This window comes from Pan troglodytes, chromosome 17 (genome assembly GCF_028858775.2).
Source record: "Pan troglodytes isolate AG18354 chromosome 17, NHGRI_mPanTro3-v2.0_pri, whole genome shotgun sequence".
In the NCBI taxonomy this organism is placed as follows: Eukaryota; Metazoa; Chordata; class Mammalia; order Primates; family Hominidae; genus Pan; species Pan troglodytes.
In genome coordinates, this window is record NC_072415.2 from 67,661,314 (window position 1) to 67,687,060 (window position 25,747).

General features: G+C 42.7%; 1 protein-coding gene across 4 annotated transcripts; it reads right to left on the reverse strand.

Annotated features, from left to right (window-relative positions):
- Positions 1 to 4,595: 4,595 nt before the first annotated feature.
- Positions 4,596 to 25,226, reverse strand: NARS1 (asparaginyl-tRNA synthetase 1). 4 transcript variants are annotated; one of them, XR_010151844.1, is made up of 14 exons: positions 24,697 to 25,226; positions 23,565 to 23,644; positions 19,782 to 19,940; positions 19,606 to 19,695; positions 17,566 to 17,644; positions 15,589 to 15,659; positions 13,313 to 13,399; positions 11,392 to 11,613; positions 11,082 to 11,281; positions 10,563 to 10,698; positions 9,794 to 9,907; positions 6,753 to 7,791; positions 6,296 to 6,427; positions 4,596 to 5,724 (listed from the first exon to the last, which is right to left on the reverse strand). XR_010151844.1 is itself a non-coding variant. In XM_009434047.5 (14 exons), the coding sequence occupies exons 1-14, from the start codon at positions 24,704 to 24,706 to the stop codon at positions 5,593 to 5,595; spliced, it is 1,644 nt and encodes a 547-aa protein (XP_009432322.1). In that variant the 5' UTR covers positions 24,707 to 25,226; the 3' UTR covers positions 4,596 to 5,592.
- Between the last annotated feature and the right edge of the window lie 521 nt (positions 25,227 to 25,747).

The following is a 25,747-nucleotide window of genomic DNA, read 5'->3' on the forward strand; positions in this document are numbered from 1 at the left end:
CGGTGAAACCCCATCTCTACTAAAAAATTATGAAAATTAGCTGGGCATGGTGCCATATGCCTGTAATCCCAGCTACTTGGGAGGCTGAGGCAGGAGAATTGCTTGAACCCGGAGGCAGAGGTTGCAGTGAGCTGAGATCACGCCATTGCACTGCACTCCAGCCTGGGCAACAACAGCAAAACTCTGTGTAAAAATAAAATAAAGTAAAATAAAATAAAATAAAAAGATAAGGACCAGGTGTGGTGGCTCCACTGTAATCCCAGCACTTTGGGAGGCCAAGGTGAGAGGATTGCTTCAAGCCTGGAATTCAAGACCTGCCTGGGCAACATAGGGAGACCCCATCTCTACAGATAATTTTAAAGATTAGCTGAGTGAGCTGGCATGCACCTATAGTCCCAGCTACCCAGGAGGCTGAGGCAGGATCACTTGAGCCTGGGAGGTCGAGGCTGCAGTGAGCTATGATCATGCCACTACACTCCAGCTTCAGTGACAGAGTGATAACTTGTCTCAAAAAAAAAAAAAAAAAAAAGACAAGAAAATTGAAAAGAGGATTTCTAGTATCTAAATAGCAGTTGTAGAAAGGACAAAAAAACAGAGGGGAGACCTTCAATGAAACAATTTAAGAAATTTTTTCACAACTGAAGGGCATGACTTTCTGTATTGAAAGGGCCAATTAGAATGGATACTCTCAATAAATATCATCATGAAATATCAGACATTGAACTAAGCTTCCAGAATAGACAGGTCATATGTAAAGGACCATATATCAGAATGCTTAGGAATTCTCAATAACAACACCAGAAAACCAAACTTCAAAATTCTGAAGGAAAATGCTTTCTTTTTATTATTATTTTTAGAGACAGGGTCTCACACTGTCACCCAGGCTGGAGTGCAGTGACACAATCATGGCTCCCTACAGCCTCAAACTCCTCAGGGCAAAAGATCCTCCTGCCTCAGCCTCCCAAGTAGCTAGGATTACAGGTGTGTGCACCATCACACCCAACTAATAGTTTAATTTTTTTTGTAGCGACTGGGCCTCACACCAGCCTTGCCAACATTGCAAAACCCCGTCTCTACTAAAAATACAAAAAATTAGCCAGGCGTGGTGGCTCGTGGCTGTAGTTCCAGCTACTTGGGAGGCTGAGACATGAGAATCACTTGAACCTGGGAGGCACAGGTTGCAGTGAGCCAAGATCGCGCCACTGCACTCCAGCCCGGGTGACAGAGTGAAACTCCGTCTCAAAAAAAAAAAAAAAAGGCGGTCTCAAACACCTGGCCTCAAGCAATCCTCCCACCTTAGCCTGCCAAAGTGCTGGGATTATAGGCATGAGTCATCGCACCCAGCTGGAAAATGCTTTCTAACCCACAATTCTTTATGGAGAGTATGTGAAGATAGATTTAAAACATTTTTAGACAAGCAAGGTCTCGATGAATTTACCTTCCATGAACCCTTTCTCAAAAAACTACTGGACAGCCAGGTGCAGTGGCTCAGGCCTATAACCCCAGCACTTTGGGAGGCGGAGGCAGGCGGATCATCTGAGGTCAGGAGTTTGAGACCAGCCTGGGCAACATGGTGAAACCCCGTCTCCACTAAAAACACAAATAATCTGGGCGTGGTGGCAGACACCTGTAATCCCAGCTGCTTGGGAGGGTGAGGCAGAAGAATCGTTTGAACCCAGTTGGTGGAGGCTGCAGTGAGCCAAAATCATGCCACTGCACTCCAGCCTGGGCAACAGAGTGAGGCCTCAACTCAAAAAAAAAAAAAAAAAAAAAAACTGCTGGAGGATGTGCCCAACCAAAATGAGGATGTAAACTGAAAAAATCAGGAAACATGGAAAACAGGAAACAGGATGTCCAGTACAAAAAAAAAAAGGTAAAGGGAACACACAGGATGGTAATGAAAGATCCCAAGATGACAACTATGTTCCTCGAGGGCAACTCGTTCAGATTAAAGCAGGCAAAGGCTCCAGAAGATGGGAAGAAGTAACTGATAGACAACCCAATATATCCAAACATCTTTTGTGATTGAATTATTAAAGAAAAAATAAGACAAATTTAGTATAGGGAAAATAAAAAGTTGGGCAGAAAGAGAAAACAACTATTGTGAACTACGCAGCCAACCAAAATTATAATTGAACTAAGTTGGAAATATGGCGACATGGTTTGAATGTTTGTCCCCTCCAGATCTCATGTTGAAATGCAATCTCCAGTGTTGGAGGGGGCGCCTGGTGGGAGGTGGTGGTCATGGGGAGGAATGGCTTGGTGCTCTTCATGAAGTGATACGTGAGTTCTTGCACTGAGTTCACAGCACATATGGTTGCTTAAAGGAGTGTGGCACCTCCCCCATCTCTTGCTCCCTCTCATCATGGGATATGCTGGCTTCCCCTTTGCCTTCTGTCATGATTGGAAGTTTCCTGAGGCCTCACCAGAAGCAGATAGCAACACCATGCTTCCTGTACAGTCTGCAGAACGGTAAGCCAAAATAAACCACTTTTCTTTGTAAATTACCCAGCTGCAGGTATTTTTTTATAGCAACCCCAAAACAGCTTAATACACCTGGGGAGATGAGAAGGGTGAACACGAATGGTGGGGATAGGAAAAGGAAGAAATGAAATCCTCATATGCCAGAGAAGGGCAATAAATAACGCCTAAAACTGAAAAATCAATAAAGTAATATAAGCATGTTATTTAGCAATTTGGAGGTAAATACTGAAAAAAAGCTAAAACTTTTGAACACCTTCATTTCTGTAAGTTGGGGTACTAAGACAAGTTATATCCAATACAAAGTTGATTTTGACTGTAGAAACTAGTCTTTGTCCCACAAACAAAGTTTATCAATATCTCTTCAAAGATGTTCTTCATCTGATCATCACATTGGTTATGATCCATAAGGCAGAAGGAAACTTTTCAGCATAAGAAACTGAGTCATTAACCAGCAATTTCCAAATACTAGAAATTGCAGTATTTGTATATCATGATATCCCTTTTTTCCCAGAAGGGCTGGCTGAAATATACTGATTCTATGGCAGTTCAAAATTCAAGCTTTGAAGTTTCTCAGTCCTCAGTGTTCCCATTTCAACTACAGAGATTAATACAAAATCAATAGAGAACCTACAGCAATAATAAGAGAGGCCTAAGGTTGAGTTTAGAAGTAGGAGGAAGCCACCTGGCGACTGTCAACCTCACTGTGCAACAACCTCCCCTGGGGAGCTTTTAAAAAATACCCTGGTCCCATTTCTGAAATTCAGATTCAACTGGTCTGGGGTAAGGCCCAAACACCATTATTTTTAAGGTCCCCAAATGATCCCACTGTGCTGCCAAGATTGCTTTTCACAGAGTTGAACTACTCTACATATTAAGGACAACATTTTTAGGAACCGTTACGAGGCAGCAAGGTGGCAGGGGCTGAACGGCAAGGTGGGAAACTGGGTCGCTTGAAATGGCTGAAGGACATTTAAGAGGGCAAGTTGATATTTAAGCAATTGAATTAGCCTCCTGTTTGTCTCCAAAACTGAGCAGGTCACACAAGTGCCAAAGGTGGAGGGGGTTTTTGGTATGAAAAGCAGGGAGTTTCAGGGATGAGAAAGTCACGTGATGGAAGTCCTGAGAGGGCAGGGGTGTCTGTGAGCTAGCCATGGGAATGCGGGATGGCATCTGTGACACCTGAATTAGGGTAGTAACTACACAGCGAAGGGAGTGAAGTCCACACGTGTGAGGTTTGCTGCTCACCGTGCTCAGTCTCTCGGCCTGAGGTCATCACCTTAACTCCCTTATCCATATCCTGGCTCTCCTTTAATATTTTAAAACTTTTGACCTGTTTACACCATTAAAATTAAGGCTAACTGAGCCTAACCTCTTCACTTTAATTCTGATAAAATGAATTGCTTAGTTGAAGTCATCTACAGCTCATTCACACTCTTCCAAGTATTTTTTATTTAAAGATGCAGGCTGAATAGATTATAAATGCATCATTTCTTCCTTTGTTTTTTTTTTGTTTGTTTGTTTGTTTGTTTTGTTTGTTTTTTTTTTTGAGACAGTCTCGCTCTATAGCCCAGGCTGGAGTGCAATGGTGCAATCTTGGCTCACTGCAACCTCTGCCTCTGGGGTTCAAGCAATTCTCTTGCCTCAGCCTCCTGGGTAGCTGGGATTACAGGCACCTGCCATCATGCCTGGCTAACTTTTGTATTTTTGTAGAGATGGGGTTTTACCATGTTGCTCAGGCTGGTCTTGAACTCCTGACTTCAGGTGATCTGCCCGCCTCGGTCTCCCAAAGTGGAGGGATTACAGGTGTGAGCCACTACAACCAGCCTAAATGCCTCATTTTGACCTGTCATTTCACTTAATTGCAAAACAGGATAAAATCTAATGTGTCCAACAGTAACACAAAAAAGATTACAAAAAAGATTTAACCATGACCCACATATCTAATGTTAAAAAATCATTTGTTCTCATTACCATATAACGTTAGCAATATCTACTAAATTTAGTAGTACTTAATTTCACATACATACATCATAAAAAAGATAAAATAATTGCAAAAGCATGAACGAATGTGACAAAGAGATGTTTAGCTTTAAGAAAATTAAGCCAGCAAAGAGTTTTTACGGGTGTTCATTTATTGACTGCTGGGAATACGGCCTATTGAGAATACATGACATGCAATTGGTGGAGAAATCAACTAAATCTGAAATGAAGCCATTCAGTAAGCCTGCTGTGAGTTAATAAGGTAGCACAGATTAGATCTAAGGACATGGTGGGGGCAACTCAAACAGCCACTCACAATTGTTATTAAGATTCCAGCTACAATTTCTTTTGGAACTTATTTATTCTTAATTACTTAGGAACTACCAGGAAAGAGGGAACATCAATCTGCCTCTTTACCTTAAATTAATGCTAAGAGGGATATTGTGAATCACTAAAAAACTCTCCCCAAAATTATGTTCTTACTTCAAATCCTTTAAGGCAATTCTATTTTTACAAATTCTTCAATTTCTATGCCTCAGGATTATTAGCAGCTAAGCAGAGTTAGAAAAGATTAATAACTGATACAAAAGGCTATTCATTTGATTCTAGTGTCTACTGCTGAATTATACTGTGTTCTAATATGAGCAGATTTTTATACGATATTGCCAATTTCTTCCCCCAAGATTTTTGTTTTAATTCATTGATGCAATAAAATAAATCAAAGAATTCCAGGTACACTTAAAAGGACAGAAAGGTAAGTTACTGGAGTATCTTACACCATAATCTAAAATTGTTGAATTATACATACATATAACTTGAATAAAATGAATAACTTGGATAAAGTGAGTAAAATGCTGAAATGTATCCCTAACTACAGTTTCATGCCAGGTATTTTCCCCGAACTTTGTTCCCCGAACTTAAGAAAAAAATGGATATTTTTTCTTAAGATGACAACCTTAGTATCACTCGATGTTCAGGTGATTTGAGATAGTTTTTATGGTAGTAGAAAGAAAAACAGAAAGAGAAAACCCCAATGAAACAAAAAAAGGAAGATTCTGGCTCTTTGTTTTCTTTTTTAAAGAGCCTGTTCCTTTCATAATCTTTCCTCCACGCTTCTGGAGAAAATGGTTATGGCGTGCAGCGCTGGACAAATCGAGGGTATAAGCACACGTCTCGGATGTGATACCTATTCAGAATCCACGTTAAGAATCGTTCCAAGCCCAAGCCATATCCTCCATGGGGACATGTACCGTATTTTCTCTGTTTAAAAAAAAAAAAGAAAGAAAGAGGAGTAAATACTTAGTTAAAACTTTCATCTAAGATAGTTAAAATTTTCCACCGTGAAAGGAGTTAGCTCACTGTGGTTAAGAATTCAACTATGGCCAGATTCAGTGGCTCGTGCCTGTAATCCCAGCACTTAATCTCTATGCCTTCATGAACCATATGTAAAGAAATAATTTGGTATGAAAAAATCAACCAGGGAATAAGTACCACCCTGGAAAGAAGAGATTTTTTAAAACTTTTAAAATAAGTCAATGTCTCTTTATAAGAGGAAAATGAAGAAGGGTACTAGATACTGGTAGGATCAATTTTTAAAAACTCAGTTGCAATCAACAAGCCAGCCGTTAAACAGGTTTTCAAATGAAATTAACATATAACTTGGCCAAGACAAAGCTGGCAATATTCACACACCACATTATAACCTGCAAACTGAATATAGCTCATTCAAATACCAAAGTACTACCCTGAATTCTCCCCTTTTAAAAATTTCAATATATACAGAACGATTACAGTGGAAAAAAATGTTGAGTGCTTAAAAAATTGGTTTTACCTGATCCGTATACCAGTAATAGGGAGTGGGGTCAATCCCTTCCCTTTTATAACCTGCCAGTATTTCTTCACTATTGAAGATACGCATTGAGCCTCCCACAATCTCACCAACATTGGGCATCAACACGTCGACCTTTAAATACAAGTGAAAGAAGATACACAATTACTATCAAGCGATCAGCCACAGCACTGCCCTAGAGTTTAAATGAAAATTACAATTAAGCTCCAAGGGCTAAAGGAGCCACTATGATCATGTAATATTCAAATATTTACATTTCTCTAATTTAACAAAGCATGTCAACTTCAATCAGGGGAGGGTGAAAAAACCCAACGTCTTTAAATATTGTCATTCTAGATAGAGAATGAAATATTTGGCATGAGCTGTACCTGATTCCAGATGACAGTCCCCACCCCCTTAAAAAGCAAAATTATTAATACTCTTTGAAACAGAAACTGACAGATTCAGTAAGACGGGAATCCTCAGGACATCGCTGCATGTAGAAGGACTTGATCTCCACAGGAAATCGACACAGCAAGATTGGTTCATTAATGGTGTCTGTCATCAGTCTCTCAGGAGCTTCTGGGATATCCTGAGGTCAAACAAGACTTCATTAACATTTACAACTTGGATCGCAACAAGACAGAAGCAGCTCCTTCACCCTGTACCAGTCCTTCCTCCTATCAATTCAACAGAGTAGAGGATACACACCTACCCTTAACCCATACACATTTGTGTAAAGAATAATTTCTTTCAAAAAGAAATAAACATATTCTTAAAACTCAGTTATTTAATGAAGCATAAAAGATCTGTCTCCCTTTACAGCATATCTCAAGCACCATGCTGTTTGATGAAGGAAAAAAAAAAAAAAAAAAAAAAAAAACAAAAGCCAGCCCCAAGCTGTGACTAGACACAGCTCAGTATTTTTCTCAGTGGCCTGTTTTGTCTAGCTCTGAAGCAAATGAGGTCCACTTAGTCCCGTAAGGCATACGGTAATCATGAATGCTCCAGAACATCATTGATCTACACACAGAGTATATTACTAATGACACTTATCTTTAAACTCTCCTGTTATCTGCCCTTCTTTCCTGTTGTAATCAATCAGTTATGCCTTCGATGACAGACGCAATCATAAAACAAATAACCAATGTCAAACTGGTAAGTGTAAGCACACCTGGAATAGTTACCCAATATTAGATGATGACTTAAGTGCATCAGTTTCTCTCTCAAAACATCCTTCTATACCACACATAAATTAAAGTTAACACGTAAGTTAAAACTGACAACTCTTGTCCCAGTAAAAATGGATTGAGAGAACTGGAGAAGACTCACAGATTTGTTTAATGAAGAAGTGAAATGGAGGTAGCAATCACCTAGCACACCTGTTTTCAAGCTCCAGGCTCTGGAGCTCTTGCGACCTCGGAGACGCTGAGAGGTAACAGGAGATGAGTGGGAGAGCTCTAGTCTCTCAGTTTGCATCTGCTTTACACAGCGGGGTTCTGCATAAGATTTAGTTAGGGGAAAACAGGTCTTATTTCATACCCCCCAAAGCCTGAGGGTCATGTATCCACTCTAGTGTCCTCATGTGTGTGGAACAATAGCAATGTATAGTAAATGCTGACAGGCTCCCCCTGCCATTGTCCTGGCTAGGCATTTAGCTCCGGTAGTCCCCACAATCTTGCAAAACAGATGTTACTTCCAAGGTAGAGATAAGGAACCTGAGAGGGGGTCACTGGTCTTCAGTTACACAGCACAAAAGAAAAGAGGTGGGAGCTAAGCCCACCTGGGGGGGCCTTCTGACTCCACAGCTTGTGTTCTTTCCACTCAACTACACTATTTTACTAAGTATTAGGTACACTAAAAGTATGCAAGTTCTCAATACAAAATGTTGTCATTATACATCATAAACTGAATTCATAGGCTGGGCACAGTGTGGCTCATGCCTATAATCTTAACACTCGGGAGGCCGAGGTGAGAGGACTGCTCGAGCCCAGGAGTTCAAGACCAGCCCAGTCAACACAGCAATACCTCCATCTCTTTAAAAAAAAAAAACCAAAAAACCAAACTGAATTCACAAAAACAAGAGTGCTTTACATAGACCTAGTATATTGTTTCACCTATTAATTCCTTCTAAAACCCAAAACTAGTTAGCAGCAGCTACACACATTTCAACTGTAAAACCATTAGATGTGCAAATATTATGTAAGTAATGGTTAAATGCACAGGAAAGAGGGCCTAGCATAGTCTTGGAAACTTGAGCCAGATGCAGTGGCTCACGCCTGTAATCCCAATACTTTGGAAGGCTGGGGTGGGAGGACTGCTTGAGCCAAGGAGTTTGAGACCAGCCTGGGCAACATAGGGAGACGCCATCTCTATAAATAATGAAAAATCAGCTGGGCATGGTGGCTCACACCTGTAATCCCAGCACTTTTGGAGGCTGATGTAGGAGGAACACTTGAACTCTGGAGTTCAAGGTTGTAGCCAGCTATGATCGCACCAATGCATTCCAGCCTGGACGACAGATGGAGATGCTGTCCCAAATAAAGAAAATTTGCAACCCGAGTGCATGCTGGGAGAGTGGTTCTCAGGCAAAACCGAAATGCTAAGTTTATCTGGGGCACTAGGCTACCTTCTCCAAGACCTTCTCTCTTGGTTTTGCATTTTTAACCAATGGCTATCTTCTTTCTCACCTTCCACATTAAGAAGTTTTAAATCACTGTTTTGGGGGAGGGGATGAACCTCTTTTTAAAAGCACAAGATACATTCTCCAGAAAAAAAAAAATATATATATATATATATATCTATATACCAACATTTTGCATGTGATTTCAAAGGTTTCACAACCTTCTAAAGCACTCCTACCAGCCTAGAGAATGATAAAGAGAGCTTATAAGCTGTGGCCAAGGAAGAACAATGAAGGAAGAGGGAAGAGGCAAAGCATGAGACATGAAGGCAGCTTAGAAACTCACACTTGTCCAGAAGCGGTGGCTCACGCCTATAATCCCAGCACTTTGGGAGGCTGAGGCGGGCAGTTCATGAGGTCAAGAGATCGAGACCATCCTGGCCAACATGGTGAAACCCTGTCTCTACTAAAAATAAAAAAAATTAGCTGGGCATGGTGGTGTGCGCCTGTAGTCCCAGCTATTCGGGAGGCTAAGGCAGGAGAATCGCTTGAATCCAGGAGGCGGAGGTTGCAGTGAGCCGAGATCTGAGATCATGCCACTGCACTCCGTAGGCGACAGAGCGAGACTCCGTCTCAAAAAAAAAAAAAAAGAAAAAAAAAGAAACTCACTCACGCTTACTGGGTGGTACAGAACAGGCACTGTCCTAAGGCTGACTCTGTTAACTCAGCGAATCTGCAGGCAACCCAAGAAGCAGGTTCTGCTGTTACCATTTATTTGACGACAGGCAGATGCCACCCATGTTACTAGTTCATTAACCAGAAGAAAAGAATTGGAGCCCAATCCCACCTTGGAAACAATGAGAGAAAGGAATACATACTTCTCCAAATTCATAGAAAGTTCCATCTTCTTTCTTTACATCATGTTCTTTTAGCCAAACAATAGCATCTGAATAGTTCATCCGTTTGAAAGGCCGTTTGGGGGGCTGAAAGTTCTACAGAAGAAAGGAAAAATATAATGTGTATATATACATAAATATAAACATTAACACTAAAATTTCCATTAAAAAACTATTATAAAGTATTACTTCAGTGAGGTGTGGTGGCTCATGCCTGTAATCCCAGCATTTTGGGAGGCTGAGGTGGGCAGATCACTTGAGGTCAGGAGTTTGGGGCCAGCCTGGCCAATACGGTAAAACCCCATCTCTACTAAAAGTACAACAATTAGCTGGGGGTGGTGGTGAGCTCCTGTAATCCCAGCTACTCAGGAGGCTGAGGCAGGAGAATCGCTTGAAGCTGGGAGGCAGCGGTTGCAGTGAGCAGAGATCACGCCACTGTACTTCAGCCTGGCGACAGAGTGAGACTCTGCCTCAAAAAAAAAAAAAAAAAAATATATATATATATATATATATATAACTTCAGACCAGAAAACTATGTAGACATTCCTAAAATGGAAAACATGAGCCTCTTATATAACTGAAAACATTATAAAATTATTGACAGTGACTAACATCAAATTCTAGTCTTCAAAATAATTAGTCACTTATTTCAGCTCACCAAGCCATCAAATCTACAAAAACTGAGGGTGAAGACTTCATTGTCTTCCAAAAAAGGACTGTGACTTTTTCTTTCCATAAACACTGCACCTACCGGGTTGAGCTCATGCACTATGCTCCCTGCAGGTGACTTCAATATTCGATCTACCACATCACAAACCAAGTCCTCCAACCGGTTCAGGAGGTCGTCAAAGGTCAGGAAAGGACACTCAGCTTCCACGTGAGTGTACCTGAAGAACGAGACAATAGCTCAGCACTGCTTTTCTCCTGCACTGGTTTTTTATCCAGCAAGGCTTTTAACATTGGGAAGCTGTCCATAAAATGCCAACAATGCTACCAATTCCCAACTTTGCAAATTAGCTGTGGACTCCCCTCTTCTCCACTGAGTAGCAATTTCTTGTTTGCTCCTTTATATATAAAAGATCAAGTCAAAGTGAAAAAAGAGAACTTAGCTATGATCTAAGGTGGCAAAACTTTGTTATATGTTCTTCCATTAACCACTTAATATATCAGTTTTTTGTTTTTTTAAACATAGACATAATTTACCTACACTAAGATTTCTTCTCTAAAGATATTACCTAGAAAGAAATAAAACAAAAAGACAACTTCATACTCAGCCAGGTGCCTTCGTGTTCTGGACTGCTCTGCCCGGTATGACTGAGCAATACAAAAAACATCTCCCAGGGCTGGGAGGCAGGTCTCCAAGTACAGCTGAGAGGACTGAGTCAAAAATGCCTCTTCCCCAAAATAGTCAAGCTTGAAGAGTGTGGCACCACCTTCTACTTGTGTTTGCACTAATGTTGGAGGAGTAACCTGTTCAAATGCAAAGAAGGAATAAATCAATGCTATCGTGAGCACCACTATTCAAGTTTCAAAACGGCAAAAAATGTATTGTTTGCAAAAGCTGACGAATGCATACTTACTTCATAGTACCCCCTATCAAAGAAGTGATCTCTAAAGCATCTGGTGACCATGGATCGTGCTTTTAGGATTTTGGACATGTTTTCTCCTCGGATCATCATGTGTCTGTTGTTGAGCTGGACGTCAACGTCAGACTCCTCATTGATCAGGTTGTCAGCTCCTCCAGCAGGGGCCAACCCAATTAGTTCCCAGAAGTCACAACTCAGCTCATGGCCACCTGGAGCCTGCATTTTTTAAAAGTGGGGTCCAGAGAAAGAGGGAAAAGGAAATAAAAAATTAACAGTATTGAGGATCTTAATTTATGTCAAAGTTTTGGTAAGCTGAGATTTTTAAGAACCTCCTAATTCTCAGCCTTAGTTTAGTTTTATATTGATATTTTTACCAATGTTCTTTCTGGATAAATACACACTCACATACACACAAATATCTTTTTTTTTTTTTTTTTTTTGAGACGGAGTCTCACTCTGTCGCCCAGGCTGGAGTGCAGTGACGCAATCTTGGCTCACAGCAACCTCCGCCTCCTGGGTTCAAGCGATTCTCCTGCCTCAGCCTCCCGAGCAGCTGGGATTACAGGCGCCCACCACCACGTCTGGCTAATTTTTGTATATTTAGTAGAGACGGGGTTTCACCATGTTGGCAAAGCTGGTCTTGATCTCCTCACCTCGTGATCCGCCCGCCTCGGCCTCCCAAAGTGCTGGGATTACAGGCATGAGCCACCATGCACAGCCTGTGCATTTCTATTTTTAAAAGATATTTGTGTCTGGGCGCGGTGGCTCACTGAGGCGGGTGGATAACGAGGTCAGGAGATCAAGACCATCCCGGCCAACAAGGTGAAAACCCCATCTCTTCTAAAAATACAAAATATTAGCCAGGCATGGTGGCGCACGCCTATAGTCCCAGCTACTCAGGAGAATCGCTTGAACCTGGGAGGCAGAGGTTGTGGTGAGTGGAGATCGCACCACTGCACTCCAGCCTGCGCAACAAGAGCGAAACTCTGTCTCCAAAAAAAAAAAAAAAAAAAAAAACAATAAAAACAGGCTCAAATTCTAATAAGAAATTCTCTGAACATATTTAGGTGGGTTGTTAAGTTTTTATTTCCATCTGGCTGAAAAGTAATTCATGTATCTACAGCACAGTGGCTACATTATAGCCCATGAGGATGATTCAGGAATTCCGTAAGGCTGGAAATCATTGTATTCCTTTTATCACCTGAGTTGTACAATGTACATATTTCACTGGAAAAGGCATATTGAATTTGACATGTACTTCACATTTATTGTATTTATATGCTGTGATGGTTAATATTAAGAGTCAACCTGATTGGAATGAAGGATACAAAGTATTTTCTGGGTGTATCTGGGTGTTGCCAGAGAAGATTAACATTTAAGTCAGTGGTCTGGGAGAGGTAGACCCACCCTCAATGTGGGTGGGCACCACCCAATCAGCTACCAGCCTGGCTAGAAAAAGCAGGAGGAAGAAGGTGGAAGAGCAGACTTGCTAGGTCTTCCAGGCTTCATCTTCCTCCGGTGCTGGATGCTTCCTGTCATTGAACATCAGACTCCAAGTTCCTCAGCTTTTAGACTCTTGGACTTACACCAGTTCTTTGACAGGGGCTCCTGGGCCTTTGGCCACAGACTGAAGGCTGCCCTGTCGGCTTCCCTACTTTTGAGGCTTTTGAACTTGGACTCAGCCACTACTGGCTTCCTTGCTGCACAGCTTGCAGATGGCCTATTGTGGGACTTCATCTTGTGATCTTGTGAGCCAATTCTCCTTAAAAACTCCCTTTCATATATACGTCTATCCTACTAGTTCTGTCCCTCTGAAGAACCCTAATACATATGCCAAATGTACAAACAAAGACACTGGAAAACAAACCAATAAATAAACTATTCATTCACCCAGTGCGAAACTCAATCCACTCACCTGCTTGCCCTTTGGGGTAAGATTTAGCATTCCATACACTGCAACACTGCTCTCCGTGGACAAGAGAACTCCATTGTAGCACTGACACTATAAAAAGGTCAAAGCTCAAATTTAGTTATTCACATTGATTTAAAAATTCTACCATATAGAAAGTTAAAGGGATTGTTTACAAACAAGTTATCTGATCAAATACTAGTAAAATAAAGAGTGAGATGGCCACTGATTCTTAATATTAGATATTTTTGTGGAAGACAGAGGTTTATCTATATATAGACATATACATGTAAATATATACATATACATGTAAATACACATTTTACATACATGGATAAATGACACTGACCCACATCACTTAAAAATATCTGGACAGTTTATTTATTTGTTTTTAAAAATCTAGACTATTAAAGTAACATACAGGTTAGGCACAGTGGTTCATGCCTGTAATCCCATGAAGGAGGCTAAGGTGAGAGGCTCACTGGAACCCAGGAGTTCAAGACCAGCCTGGACAACAAAGGGAGAGATAAATAAAATAAAAATTGGCTGGGTGTGGTGGTTCTTGCCTATAGTCCTAACTACTCGGGAGGCTGAGGTGGGAGAATTGCTTGGGCCTGGGAAGTCGAGGCTGCAATGAGCTATGATGATGCCACTGTACTCTTTCTGAGAAACCCTGTGTCTCAAAACAACAAACAAACAAACAAAACCATACAGAGCCCATCTACACTATAATCACTTCTTACTAAAGTCATTAGGAAAAAACTGATGGGGAACTTTAAAAGGAAGAAGTCAGGCTGCCAACACCTGAACCCACTAGTCATAAATAAGACAACTGGCCGGGCACGGCGGCTCACACCTGTAATCCCAGCACTTTCGGAGGCCAAGGCGGGTGGATCACCTGAGGTCAGGAGTTCAAGACCAGCCTGGCCAACATGGCAAAAACCTGTCTCTACTAAAAATACAAAAGTTAGCTGGGTATGGTGGCATGCACCTGTAGTCCCAGCTACTCGGGAGGCTGAAGCAAGAGAATCACTCGAATCTGGGAGGCAGAGGTTGCACTAAGCTGAGATCACGCCACTGCACTCCAGCATGGGTGACAGAGCGAGACTCTGTCTCAAATAAAAAAAAGAAAAAGACAACCACACCTTACATGCCTCTTGACGTGATGCAACTAAAAGAACACAGCTTTGCCCATGAAGTAGTTGTGCCAAAAAACTGAACCTAATCAGACCTAACCTCCAATTTATAAAAAATGCAGACACTAGAAGAACATGCTAAAGGACACAACAAGGATGCAAACAACCAAATCCATAATGTGAGAAGTTCCACAGGACAATCCACCAGGGTTTTCCCAAGAAATACATAGTAATGGGTGGGGAGGGGGGGCGGGTTGCAAAAGAAAAGAGAATGCAAAGACAGCAGCAGAGTTATAAAGAAAATTTCAAAGTCATATCACTAAATGCAGCATGTTAATCTTGTTAAGAATCCTCGTTCAAATCAATCAACTATAAAAAGGCAGTACGAACTGATAACAAGAATCTGGATATTAGATGATATGTAGTAGTTGTATTAATTTGGTGGAGGGTGTGATAATAGTAGGTGACTACATTATCTTTTTTTTTTTTTTTTTGAGACAAGGTTTCACTCTGTTGCCCAGGCTGGAAGGTGGTGGCATCATCTTGGCTCACTGCAACCTCTGCCTCCCTGGCTCAAGAGATCCTCCCACCTCAGCCTCCTGAGTAGCTGAGACTACAGATATGCACCACCACACCTGGCTAATTTTTGTATTTTTTGTAGAGATAGGATTTCACCATGTTGCCAGGCTGGTCTCAAACTCCTGGGCTCAAGCAGTCTGCCCACTTCAGCCTCCCAAAGTGTTGAGATTACAGGCATGAGCCACCATGCCCAGCCACATTATTTTTCTTAGAGATGCATAAGCATGTGTAATTAAATAAAATGATATGATGTCTGAGGGGCAGTATCATACCAGGATTAGCCATATATAGGTAGTTACAGAAGCTGGGTGATGGGCATTTGAGGATTTTTTATATGGTTCTATTTTGTAATGTGCTGGAAATTTTCCACAAAAGTTTTCTCCCCCTAGCCTTATTAAGGTATAATAAACAAATAAAAATTGCATGTTTATGGTATACAATGTGATGTTTTGATTCATTGACATTCACTGTCGACATAATAAAAGTTTTAAATAAATGTATACAAAGCAATAAAGGAATCTACTGAAAACATCTAATTTTCAGGCATAAATAAGAGAAAATATTTACCAACTCGTCCGCCAAGACACACTGAAGATAACCTGTACCATCTCGCAACACCAGAAACATTAAATTCTTTCCTAAAAAATGAGAAATAATAATTTAGGCAGACTGTTCTCAAGGCATTAAAGTTTATATATATATATATATAATTTTAAAGATAGGGTCTCACTTCGTCACCCAGGCTAGAGTGCAGTGGCACAATCACAGCTCGCTGCAGCCTCTACGTCCTGGGCTCAAGCAAACCTCTCACCTTACCCTCCCAGATAGCTGGGACTACAGGCACATGCCACCACACCTGGCTAATTATTTTGTAGTGACAGGGGTCTCACTGAGTTGCCCAGACTGGTCTCAAGCTCCTGGGCTCAAGCAATCCTCCTACCTCAGCCTCCCAAAGCGCTGAGATTACAGGTGTGAGCCACTGCACCCAGCCATGACTTAATCTTATCTAAAGGAAACTCCAAGGTTAAACATTGAAGTTCAGACCTCCCACATGGCTCCCTGCCCCTGAAGTACCCACTGGTAATACCACTACTCAGTATTTGTAAAATATTTTATTTTCAATGTATTGGACTTTCAAATCCTACATGATCCCCAAGATTCACACAACCAGGGGAAAGCAGGACAGAAGGCAACATGAGTTAAGGGATTATGCCTTATCTACCCTTGAGTCCCCTGCAATGCCTGGGGTAGTACTGTGCACTCAGTGGGTGATACATAAATGTTCTTGAACAAAATCACTTTTTCTTATTTATGTCCTAAAGGTCCAATTACTGAAATCTACTTAAAACATTTCATTTGTATTTTTGTCCCCTCCACCGCTGCTTTTTTTTCAGATGGAGTTTCACTTTTGTTGCCCAGGCTAGAGTGCAATGGCATGATCTCGGCTCACTGCAACCTCTGCCTCCCAGGTTCAAGTGCTTCTCCTGCCTCAGCCTCTAGAGTAGCTGGGATTACAGGTGCCCACAACCACACCCGGCTAATTTTTGTATTTTTATTAGAGACGAGGTTTCACCATGTTGGCCAGGCTGGTCTTGAACTCCTGACCTCAGGCGATCCACCCGCCTTGGCCTCCTGAAGTACTGGGATTATAGGCGTGAGCCACCGCACCTGGCCTGTCCCACTTTTCAATCAAAGATTTGCTAATCCCTTATAATAAATAGTAAAAGTGACATGTTTATATATTATAAAATATATAATAAAAGGGGAAAGAGAAAACAAAATGTCAGAACCAAGGGAGAATGCAAATATACTGTTTATAATAGTCAAAACTATGGCCAAGTTTCAGACTCAGATGTAAACTTCCTATAGTAACATCCCTTGATTTTCACTAAATAATTAAAACTCAACTTGACAAATATTTACTGGACACATCTTCATCACTATAATTGCTAACCATTAAAATAGCATTTAAAAATTTTTATACTTTCAATAGTCATTTTAAACAAGAACAAATTTAAGATATAAATCACTCTATCCTTTAAAGCCAAGTGAGGTGCTATGTGCCTGTAATCCCAGCTGCTCAGGAGGCTGAGGCAGGAGGATGGCTGGGGGGAGTTCAAGTCTAGCCAGCATACCAAAAAAAAAAAAAAAGAGGGCCGGGTGCAGCGGCTCATACCTGTAATCCCAGCACTTTGGGAGGCCAAGACAGTGGATCACCTGAGGCCAGGAGTTCCAGAGCAGACGGGCCAACATGGTGAAACACCGTCTCTACTAAAATTACAAAAATCAGCCAGGTGTGGTGGCAGGTACCTGTAATAACAGCTACTCAGGAGGCTGAGGCAGGAGAATTGCTTGAACCTGAGAGGCGGAGGTTGCAGTGAGCCGAGATAGCACCACTGCACTCAAGCCTGGGCAACAAAGTGAGACTGTGTCTAAGAAAAAAGGGGGGTGAGAAAAAAAACCCTGCAAATCTTTCTATGTTTTTCTTCATCTAAGAGCAGGGATATTTAAAAATTAAAAAGAAGGAAAAGCTTTGCCATTTACCTTGCCTGCGCAGCCTGTGGACCCAGCCAAACACCTTTACTCTTTGGCCTCTATATCCTTCTAACGCACTAATCTTCACCTGTCAAATTGAAATAAACAACATTTGTTCAATAATGTCATTTATACACACCAACTTTTTCACTAATATTAGGCAGACGGTAGTAAAGTGTTAAAAATCACAAATGGTGCAAAACTGGAGACAGCTCCTCTACTGCAGCTCAGAACCAAACACATTTCACTGTATTGGCATGGTTTAAAACAAAACAAAACAAAAATCCAAGTCTTCTTTCTTAGTGTAAAACTGATAATGAGAAACACCCAGAAGAATTTCAGATATTGCTAGATAAAATTAATTAATAAATGAATTCCTTTGTCATAAGTGGAGCACTTGCTTCCCACAACGGCAACAATCCCAGTCCACATGAAGCCTTTTCCGTGACCCCACAGTTCTTCAATACCTTCCAGAACATGGTACTAAAAAGGCTAGCTTTTGTTTGGGGGATGAAGGAGAGAGGAGATGAGTAGAGGAAGGGGCTGGTGAATGTGGCCAAAAAACCCCAGCTCCATCACTAAGGAAATAATACAAAAATTCATCAGCAATAAGAACTACTGGAAATCTGGCTGGGCGTGGTGGCTCAAGCCTGTAATCCCAGCACTTTGGGAGGCTAAGGTGGGCAGATCACCTGAGGTCAGGAGTTTGAGACCAGTCTGGCCAACACGGCGAAACCCCATCTCTACTAAAAATACAAAAATTAGCCAGGCGTGGTGGCAGGCACCTGTAATCCCAGCTACTTGGGAGTCTGAGGCAGGAGGATCACTTGAACCCAGGAGGCGGAGGTTGCAATGAGCTGAGATCTCCCCACTGCACTCCAGCCTGGGTGACAAGAGTGAAACTCTGTCTCATAAATAAATAAATAATAAAATAAAATAAGAACTACTGGAAATCAAACCATTTTCATTCATAGTCCAGCAATCTATTTGGGTTCCAGAAAGAACAGAAGAAGAGTGAATCTAATTTCACAATTCACAAACTTTTACTCTATTTAAATAAAACATGAAAATCATAGATTTCAACCTCTTCATTTTATAAGCAAACTGACACTAGAGAGGGTTAAATCACTTGACCAACATCATGAAGCGTAGCCAGGCCTGGGTCCCCCATCTGCTGGCATTCGGTTGGGACAGAATTCATTCAACATGCATTTACTCAACTGTGTAATAAAATGAACCCCTAAAGAACTAGCCTCATAACTCTAAAACATTATTTCTCTATGTCCCTTCTGAAAGGAAAGTAGGCCAGGCATGGTGGCTCACGCCTGTATTCCCAGCACTTTGGGAGGCTGAGGTGGGAGGATCCCTTGAGCCCAGGAGTTTGAAACCAGCCCGGGCAATATGGGAGACTGTTTCTACAAAAATTAAAAATAAAGTTAGCCAGGTGTGGTGGTGCATGCCTGTGGTCCCCCCTACTTGGGAGGATCGCTTGAGCCCAGGAGGCAGAGGTTGCAGTGAGCAGAAACTGCACTACTGCACTCCAGCCTGAGCAACAGAGCAAGACCCTGTCTCAAAATAAATAAATTAAAATTTAAAATTAAGAAATAAAAAATAAAAGGAAAGTAGGCCGGGCGCAGTGGCTCACGCCTGTAATCCCAGCACTTTGGGAGGCCGAGGTGGGCGGATCATGAGATCAGGAGATCGAGACCATCCTGGTTAACACGGTGAAACCCCGTCTCTACCAAAAATACAAAACATTAGCCAGGCATGGTGGCAGGCACCTGTAGTCCCAGCTACTCGGGAGGCTGAGGCAGGAGAATGGCGTGAACCCAGGAGGCGGAGCTTGCAGTGAGCTGAGATTGAACCATTGCACTCCAGCCTGGGCGACAGAGCAAGACTCCGTCTCAAAAATAAATAAACAAACAAATAAATAAAAGGAAAGTAAAAACAAAATGTAAAGAAACAAACCATGTGACATGCCCCTCATACACAGAAATAATGATCTGATGTAGACAAGTCCACGGTATTTGAAAAGATAAACAAACTTACACATTTTGGCTCTGGGAGACTTGGATCGTTTTTAATGGTAATCTTCTTTGCTTCTTCCAGGTTCTTTTCTCTTCGTAAACTATCTTCTGCCTAATTTTAATGATGAAGCAGTCTGTTAACATGGTTTCCAGAGTTCTAACTTTAACAACGTTCACGATGGCAAGGTCAGGACTCACCTCTTTCTTTTCCCGGGATTCATTCTTCATTTGTTCCCTATGCCACATCTTTTTAATGTTCTTCAACTGTGATTTAGAAATAACATTCCACCTCTCATTTTCTTTTTGTGAATCCACGTAAATGGTAGGAAATGGTTCTTTCCCTACTGTCATCAAAGCCTTGGGTAGGGAGGAGAAAAAAGACAGTTCTTGAACATTGTACAATACTTAAAATCAAAATAACATCTCAAGTATAAGGCAAGTGGAACAATCTAAGCATAAAGACCCCAACAGCCAAAAGCTGATATTGGCGCAGTGACTGGTTGAACATTTAAGAAGCACACTGGTTGGCTGGGCGCGGTGGCTCACGCCTGTAATCCCAGCACTTTGGAAGGCCGAGGTGGGTGAGGTCAGGAGATCGAGACCATCCTGGCAAACACAGTGAAACCCCGTCTCTACTAAAAATACAAAAAAATTAGCCAGGCTTGGTGGCAGGCGCCTGTAGTCCCAGCTACTCGGGAGGCTGAGGCAGGAGAATGGCATGAACCCGGGAGGCGGAGCTTGCAGTGAGCCAAGATCGTGCCACTGCACTCCAGCCTGGGCAACAGAGCGAGACTCTGTCTCAAGAGAAAAAAAAAAAAAAAAAAAGAAGCACACTGGTTAAAGCTGAAGCTCTGAGGTCCTCTCACAAACAATTACAGCAAGTTCGGGTATACACTATACAGTTCCCAGGAAAAGCAGACTATAAGCAACAGATCTTAAGTGGCTGTAGCAACCAGCACAGGTACAAGGACAACAGAAGAGACACCTGACAGCAAAACTCAACTTCAAGTGACATCTAAAAGGTTAGTTCTCTGTGAGAAATCAGAGAAGTGTCAGACATTTTTGAAACTTTCAACAAAACAATGGTTAAGAACACAAAAAGCGGCCGGGTGCGGTGGCTCATGCCTGTAATCCCAGCATTCTGGGGGGCCGAGGAGGGAGGATCACCAGGTCAGGAGATCGAGACCATCCTGGCTAACACAGTGAAACCCTGTCTCTACTAAAAATACAAAAAATTAGCCGGGTGTGGTGGCGGGCGCCTGTAGAGCTTGCAGTGAGCTGAGATGGCACCACTGCACTCCAGCCTGAGTGACAGTGTGAGACTCCTTTTCAAAAAAAAAAAAAGAAAAAAAAGAAAACATTCAATAGTTCATCCTTTTAACAACTAGACATTGTAAGAATACATGTAGGGGCCAGGCGCAGTGGCACACGCCTGTAATCCCAGCACTTTAGGAGGCTGAGGTGAGTGGATCATCTGAGCTCAAGAATTCGAGACCAGCCTGGCCAATACGGTGAAACACCATCTCTACTAGAAATAAAAAAAAAAGAAAAGAAATTAACCAGGCATGGTGGTGAGTGCCTATAATCCCAGCTACTCAGGAGGCTGAGGCAGGGAGAATTGCTTGAACCCAGAAGGCAGAGGTTGCAGTGAGCCGAGATCATGCCACTGCACTCCAGCCTGGGCAACAAGAACAACACTCTGTCTCAAAAAAAAAAAAAAAAAAAAAAAGACAGCCATTGATGAAAATGCAAAACCAAGAGAGAAGGTCCCATGAATACATGTAGGTCATTTGGAATTCACTTACTACCTGACAGTCTGTACTGATCCCTCCTTTTGTATCACTGAAATTGAAAGAGCCAAACTATCAGTTCCCAAATCAGAATGCTACACTTTTGTTAACAGTGACATTCTGCAAACGTTCATCTAAACGGTGTTGTCAGTTTTCAGGAGCTGCAAAATGAGGCACCCGATAATCCAGAAATGAAAGATTTCCCCTTAAGAGTGGTTAACAAGTAAAACCCAGCCAGGAGTGGTGGCTCACACCTGCAGCCCCAGCACTTTGGGAGGCCAAGGCAGCAGGATTGCTTAAGCCCAGGAGTTTAAGACCAGCCTGGGCAACATAATGAGATCTCGTATCTACAAATAAGAAACAAATTAACTGTGTGTGGTGACATGCCCCTGTGGTCCGAGCTACTTGGAAGGCTGAGGTGGGAGGATCCCTTAAGCCCAGGAGGTGGAAGCTGCAGTGAGCCATGAATGCGCTACTGCACTCCAGCCTGGGCAACAAAGTAAGATCCCGTCTCAGAAAAAAAAATAAATAGATAAGTTAAATTAAAAACAAGTACCCATGTATGACACACCAAAGTATAACCATATGGTATGACCTAAAAGAGAGGAGAATGCTCCCAGATTAGGAGGACTTGATAGTAACTATAAATGTTGTAACACAGTTAACAAAAAAAGGGGATGCACAGAAAAAGGAGTGTCAAGGCACTGCTTTTCCTAATACAGTTCAAAGAAGGAACTTTTTTGTTGTTGTCGTCCAGGCTGCAGAGCAGTGATGCAATCACGGCTCACTGCAGCCTCAACCTCCTGGGCTCAAGTAATCCCCCTATCTCAGTCTCCCGAGTAGCTGGGGCCACAGGTGCATACCATACCACCATGCCTGGCTAATTTTTTTTTTTTTTTCTTTTTTTGGTAGTTGGCTGAGTGTGATGGCTCACTCCTATAATCCCAGCACTTTGGGAGGGTTAATATCCTGTCTCTATTTATTTTTTAAATTAAATTTATTAAAAAGTTTTTAAGAAGTTAAATTTTTTGTAGAGATGAGGGTCTTATCATGTTGCCCAGGCTGTTCTCAAACTCCTGGGCTCAAGCAGTCCTCCAGCCTCAGCCTCCCAAAGTGCTGGGATTACAGACGTGAGGCACCAAAGCCCAGACCAAAGGAAGGAACCTTTAACCATCTTCCTTATGTGGCAGTTATAGCCAATGGATTCTAGCATATGAGTTCAACAGCTAAGTCCATGGTCTATTTTAAGAAGGTTGTCTTAGGCCACACTTTACTCTGATATAATCAACTACCTAACACCCATGTTGTGAGTCCAAGCCCTTTTTTTGTTTTTTCTTCTGAGACAGGGTCTCAGGCTAGAGTGCAGTGGCGCAATGATGGCTCACTGCAACCTCCACCTTCCAGGCTAAAGCAATCCTCTCACCTCAGTCTCCGGAGTAGCTGGGACCACAGGCACGCACCACCATGCTGGGCTAAGTTTTATGTGTTTTGTAGAGACAGGATTTCACCAAGTTGCCCAAGCTGGTCTCAAACTCCTGGGCTGAAGCAATCCACCTGCCCCAGCCTCCCAAAGTGTTGAGATTATAGGCGTGAGCCACCACACCTGGCCTGAGTCCGAGCTCTTGACAAATCCCTTTGAGAATGAGCTGAACTCATTCAAGGATTCTAGATCCTGAGAAATAACAGCACTGTTAATTCATTAACAGAATGTTAATAAATTGGCATTCTAGCTTCAAGCTCCAGACTCATGAGTCAGCTCTGACAAATGAATCCATTCTTGGTGGTCTTGGGAGTCAAATCTCAGGATCACACTCTGGATTGTGGTAAATTCACCAAAAGCCCTCTCAGGAGCCCCCTGGTCATGAGCTCACTGTAACTGAGGAAAGGTAACTTTTATCTTTACAAGAATTGAAAACCCAGCAATCTGACTCAATGGAGAGAAAAATTCCAAGAAGCAAAGCCATGTGGTAAGAAAGAAGATACCTTTTTTCAAAATGTTAAAAAGTCAGTTTAGACTTTGATCATCTAACAATCTTAAAGTCACATATCTGTATGCATTCCTTACTTTCCCTTTTCTGAAAATTCTCTTTGGAACCTAGTGTTTGAAATTAAATTCTTGGCAAGTCACACGATAATTGATATAAGTCATTAATAAATGCAGTCTCATTTTCCTAATGAGAAGAGACTCTACCTTTAGACCTGTTTTAAATGGTTTCTCCTTGGTTCCATCTCCCGTGGCATCGCTTCCCTCTCGGTCAGAGACGTACAGCTCTGCTGTTTGACAAAATGAGGGTAAGTTATGGTCTGGCCATTAACTATTAGTCACCTTACTACTTTATTCATGCCTTACCTTTGTAAACAGAACAAGCATCGATTAATAAAAATTATTGAGGTCCATAAGTAATTAATATCCTAGTTATTTCCCCACTCCATTTCAATAACATCCATCTCATAAAAACATTAGTTAATAATCCAGGTTTTCAAAATGAACTCTGATCATTTTAATTTGTGATATTTATTCTATCTAATTGGGCACCCAAAAATAAAACATGGGCTTTGAAGTTGATCAGACATACGCTGGAATGTTGGATTTTGTACCTTAAAAGGCAGGGTGACTCTGGAGAATTTACTTAACCTTTCTGAGCTTATTTCTTTACCTATAAAATAGGAAAAACAATCCCCATCTTGAAAGGCTGTACTGAGGATGAAATAAAATAACACATAAAAATCAGATATCCCAGTGCCAGTTTTTGTAGAGATGGCAAATAAACACCAGCTCCCTCTGGTCTTTAAAGGAAACAGAAGCTCTGAGGTTGGAAAATTTCAGAAGGCCTCACAACTAGTAGGTCTGAACAGTTAACATCCATCCAGGTGTCTCTTTTTTTTTTTCTCCTACTGCACAGTATGGTCTCCCCGGAAACCTCAATAAAAAAATGAGGCTGGGAGAAAAACAACTGGAATCCTAAAGCCCCTTCCTGACGATCACTTTGAAGAACTGCAGGAGTAGGGGCTACCCTGTGTCTGAACCCGTCCCAGCGCCTGAGTCTCAGCGCAATCGGGAGGTTTCGCAGCGGGGCAGGGGAAGGGCCCGGAGCCACCGCCATCGTAGCCCGGGGGAACAACGGACTCGGGGAAGCCCGGCCTGGCCCTTCAAGTCCCAGGCTCAGCAAAGGCCAGGACCCTCCCTCCCTCCCTGCAATCGGTCCCCAAACATTCGCGGGGCGCCCACTCTGGTAGGCACTAAGGAAAGCGCCGGAACCCGGCTGGAGCAGAGTTCCTGCCCCAGGCAGGGAACACCGCGCCACACACTGAGTCTCACCCACCTAGCACCATGCCTGCAGTGGCCCTGGTCACCTCCAAGGACACAGACTGCAACACCGACGCCGTCTTATGACTCCAACGTGCACCGGCGGTTTCCCCGATTCCGGCGTTGCATCAGAGAGCGTAGATCTGAGGGCGCCCGCGAGAATCGGCCGAGCGCCGCGGTTCCATTGGTTACGAGAGGTGGGCGAGCGGCGCCGGGGCCGCCATCTTTGGTGAGGGCAGAGGCAACTTCCGGATCCAGAGACGCCCCGCCCCACGCGTTTGTGCAGCTCGGAAGGCGCCGCCTGTCCCCGAGCTCCGCGGCCCTGGAGACCCTAGCACAGTGTCACTTTTGCACCCTTCCTTCCCCGCCTCCCCAGCTTTCCTTTCTGAATCTTCCAATTCCGCCCCAGCTGGAGGCGTGCGGGTCCTCTTGCAAACCAGACCAACGATGTCGCCCCGATCCCCAGATGCTGGAGGCTGGTTGAGTTCATGTCACCAGCAAACACCGCGCCAGCTGCGAGACGGGGTGCGCGGCGGTGGAGGGGACGCAGCGGGTTGCGTTAACTTCCTTTTTTTTTTTTTTTTTTTTTGAGACAGAGTCTCGCTCTGTCACCCAGGCTGGAATGCAGTGGCGCGATCTCGGCTCACCGCAACCTCCACCTCCCGGGTTCAAGCGATTCTTCTGCCTCAGCCTCCCGAGTAGCTGGGATTACAGGCCTGTGCCACCATGCCCAGCTAATTTTTGTATTTTTAGTAAAGACGGGGTTTCACCATGTTAGTCAGGCTGGTCTCGAACTCCTGACCTTGTGATCCGCCCACCTCGGCCTCCCAAAGTGCTGGGATTACAGGCGTGAGCCATCGCGCCCGGCCTGATACGTTAACTTTCTAACCTCCGTGAGCCAACGTCCCTCGGTGTTCAGGAGAGGAGCTTTGGTATATGTTCATTTAAAATTGTAAGGATTACCGTTAGGAAGGCCATAATAATGTGGTGGAAAGAACGAGGGCTTCGGAATACAAACCTGGGTTCTGCCTTTTACTAACCGTGTGTCTTCAGATAAATTACCTAAA

What these genes read in the sequence shown, in the direction of transcription:
- NARS1 (XM_009434047.5), bottom strand. An exon ending in GTCTCCCAGAGCCAAAATGT is followed by an intron (nt 17,645 to 19,605) that starts GTAAGTTTGTTT and finishes TCAATTTGACAG; the next exon opens with GTGAAGATTAGTGCGTTAGA. An exon ending in ACACGAAGGCACCTGGCTGA is followed by an intron (nt 10,699 to 11,081) that starts GTATGAAGTTGT and finishes CTCGTTCTTCAG; the next exon opens with GTACACTCACGTGGAAGCTG.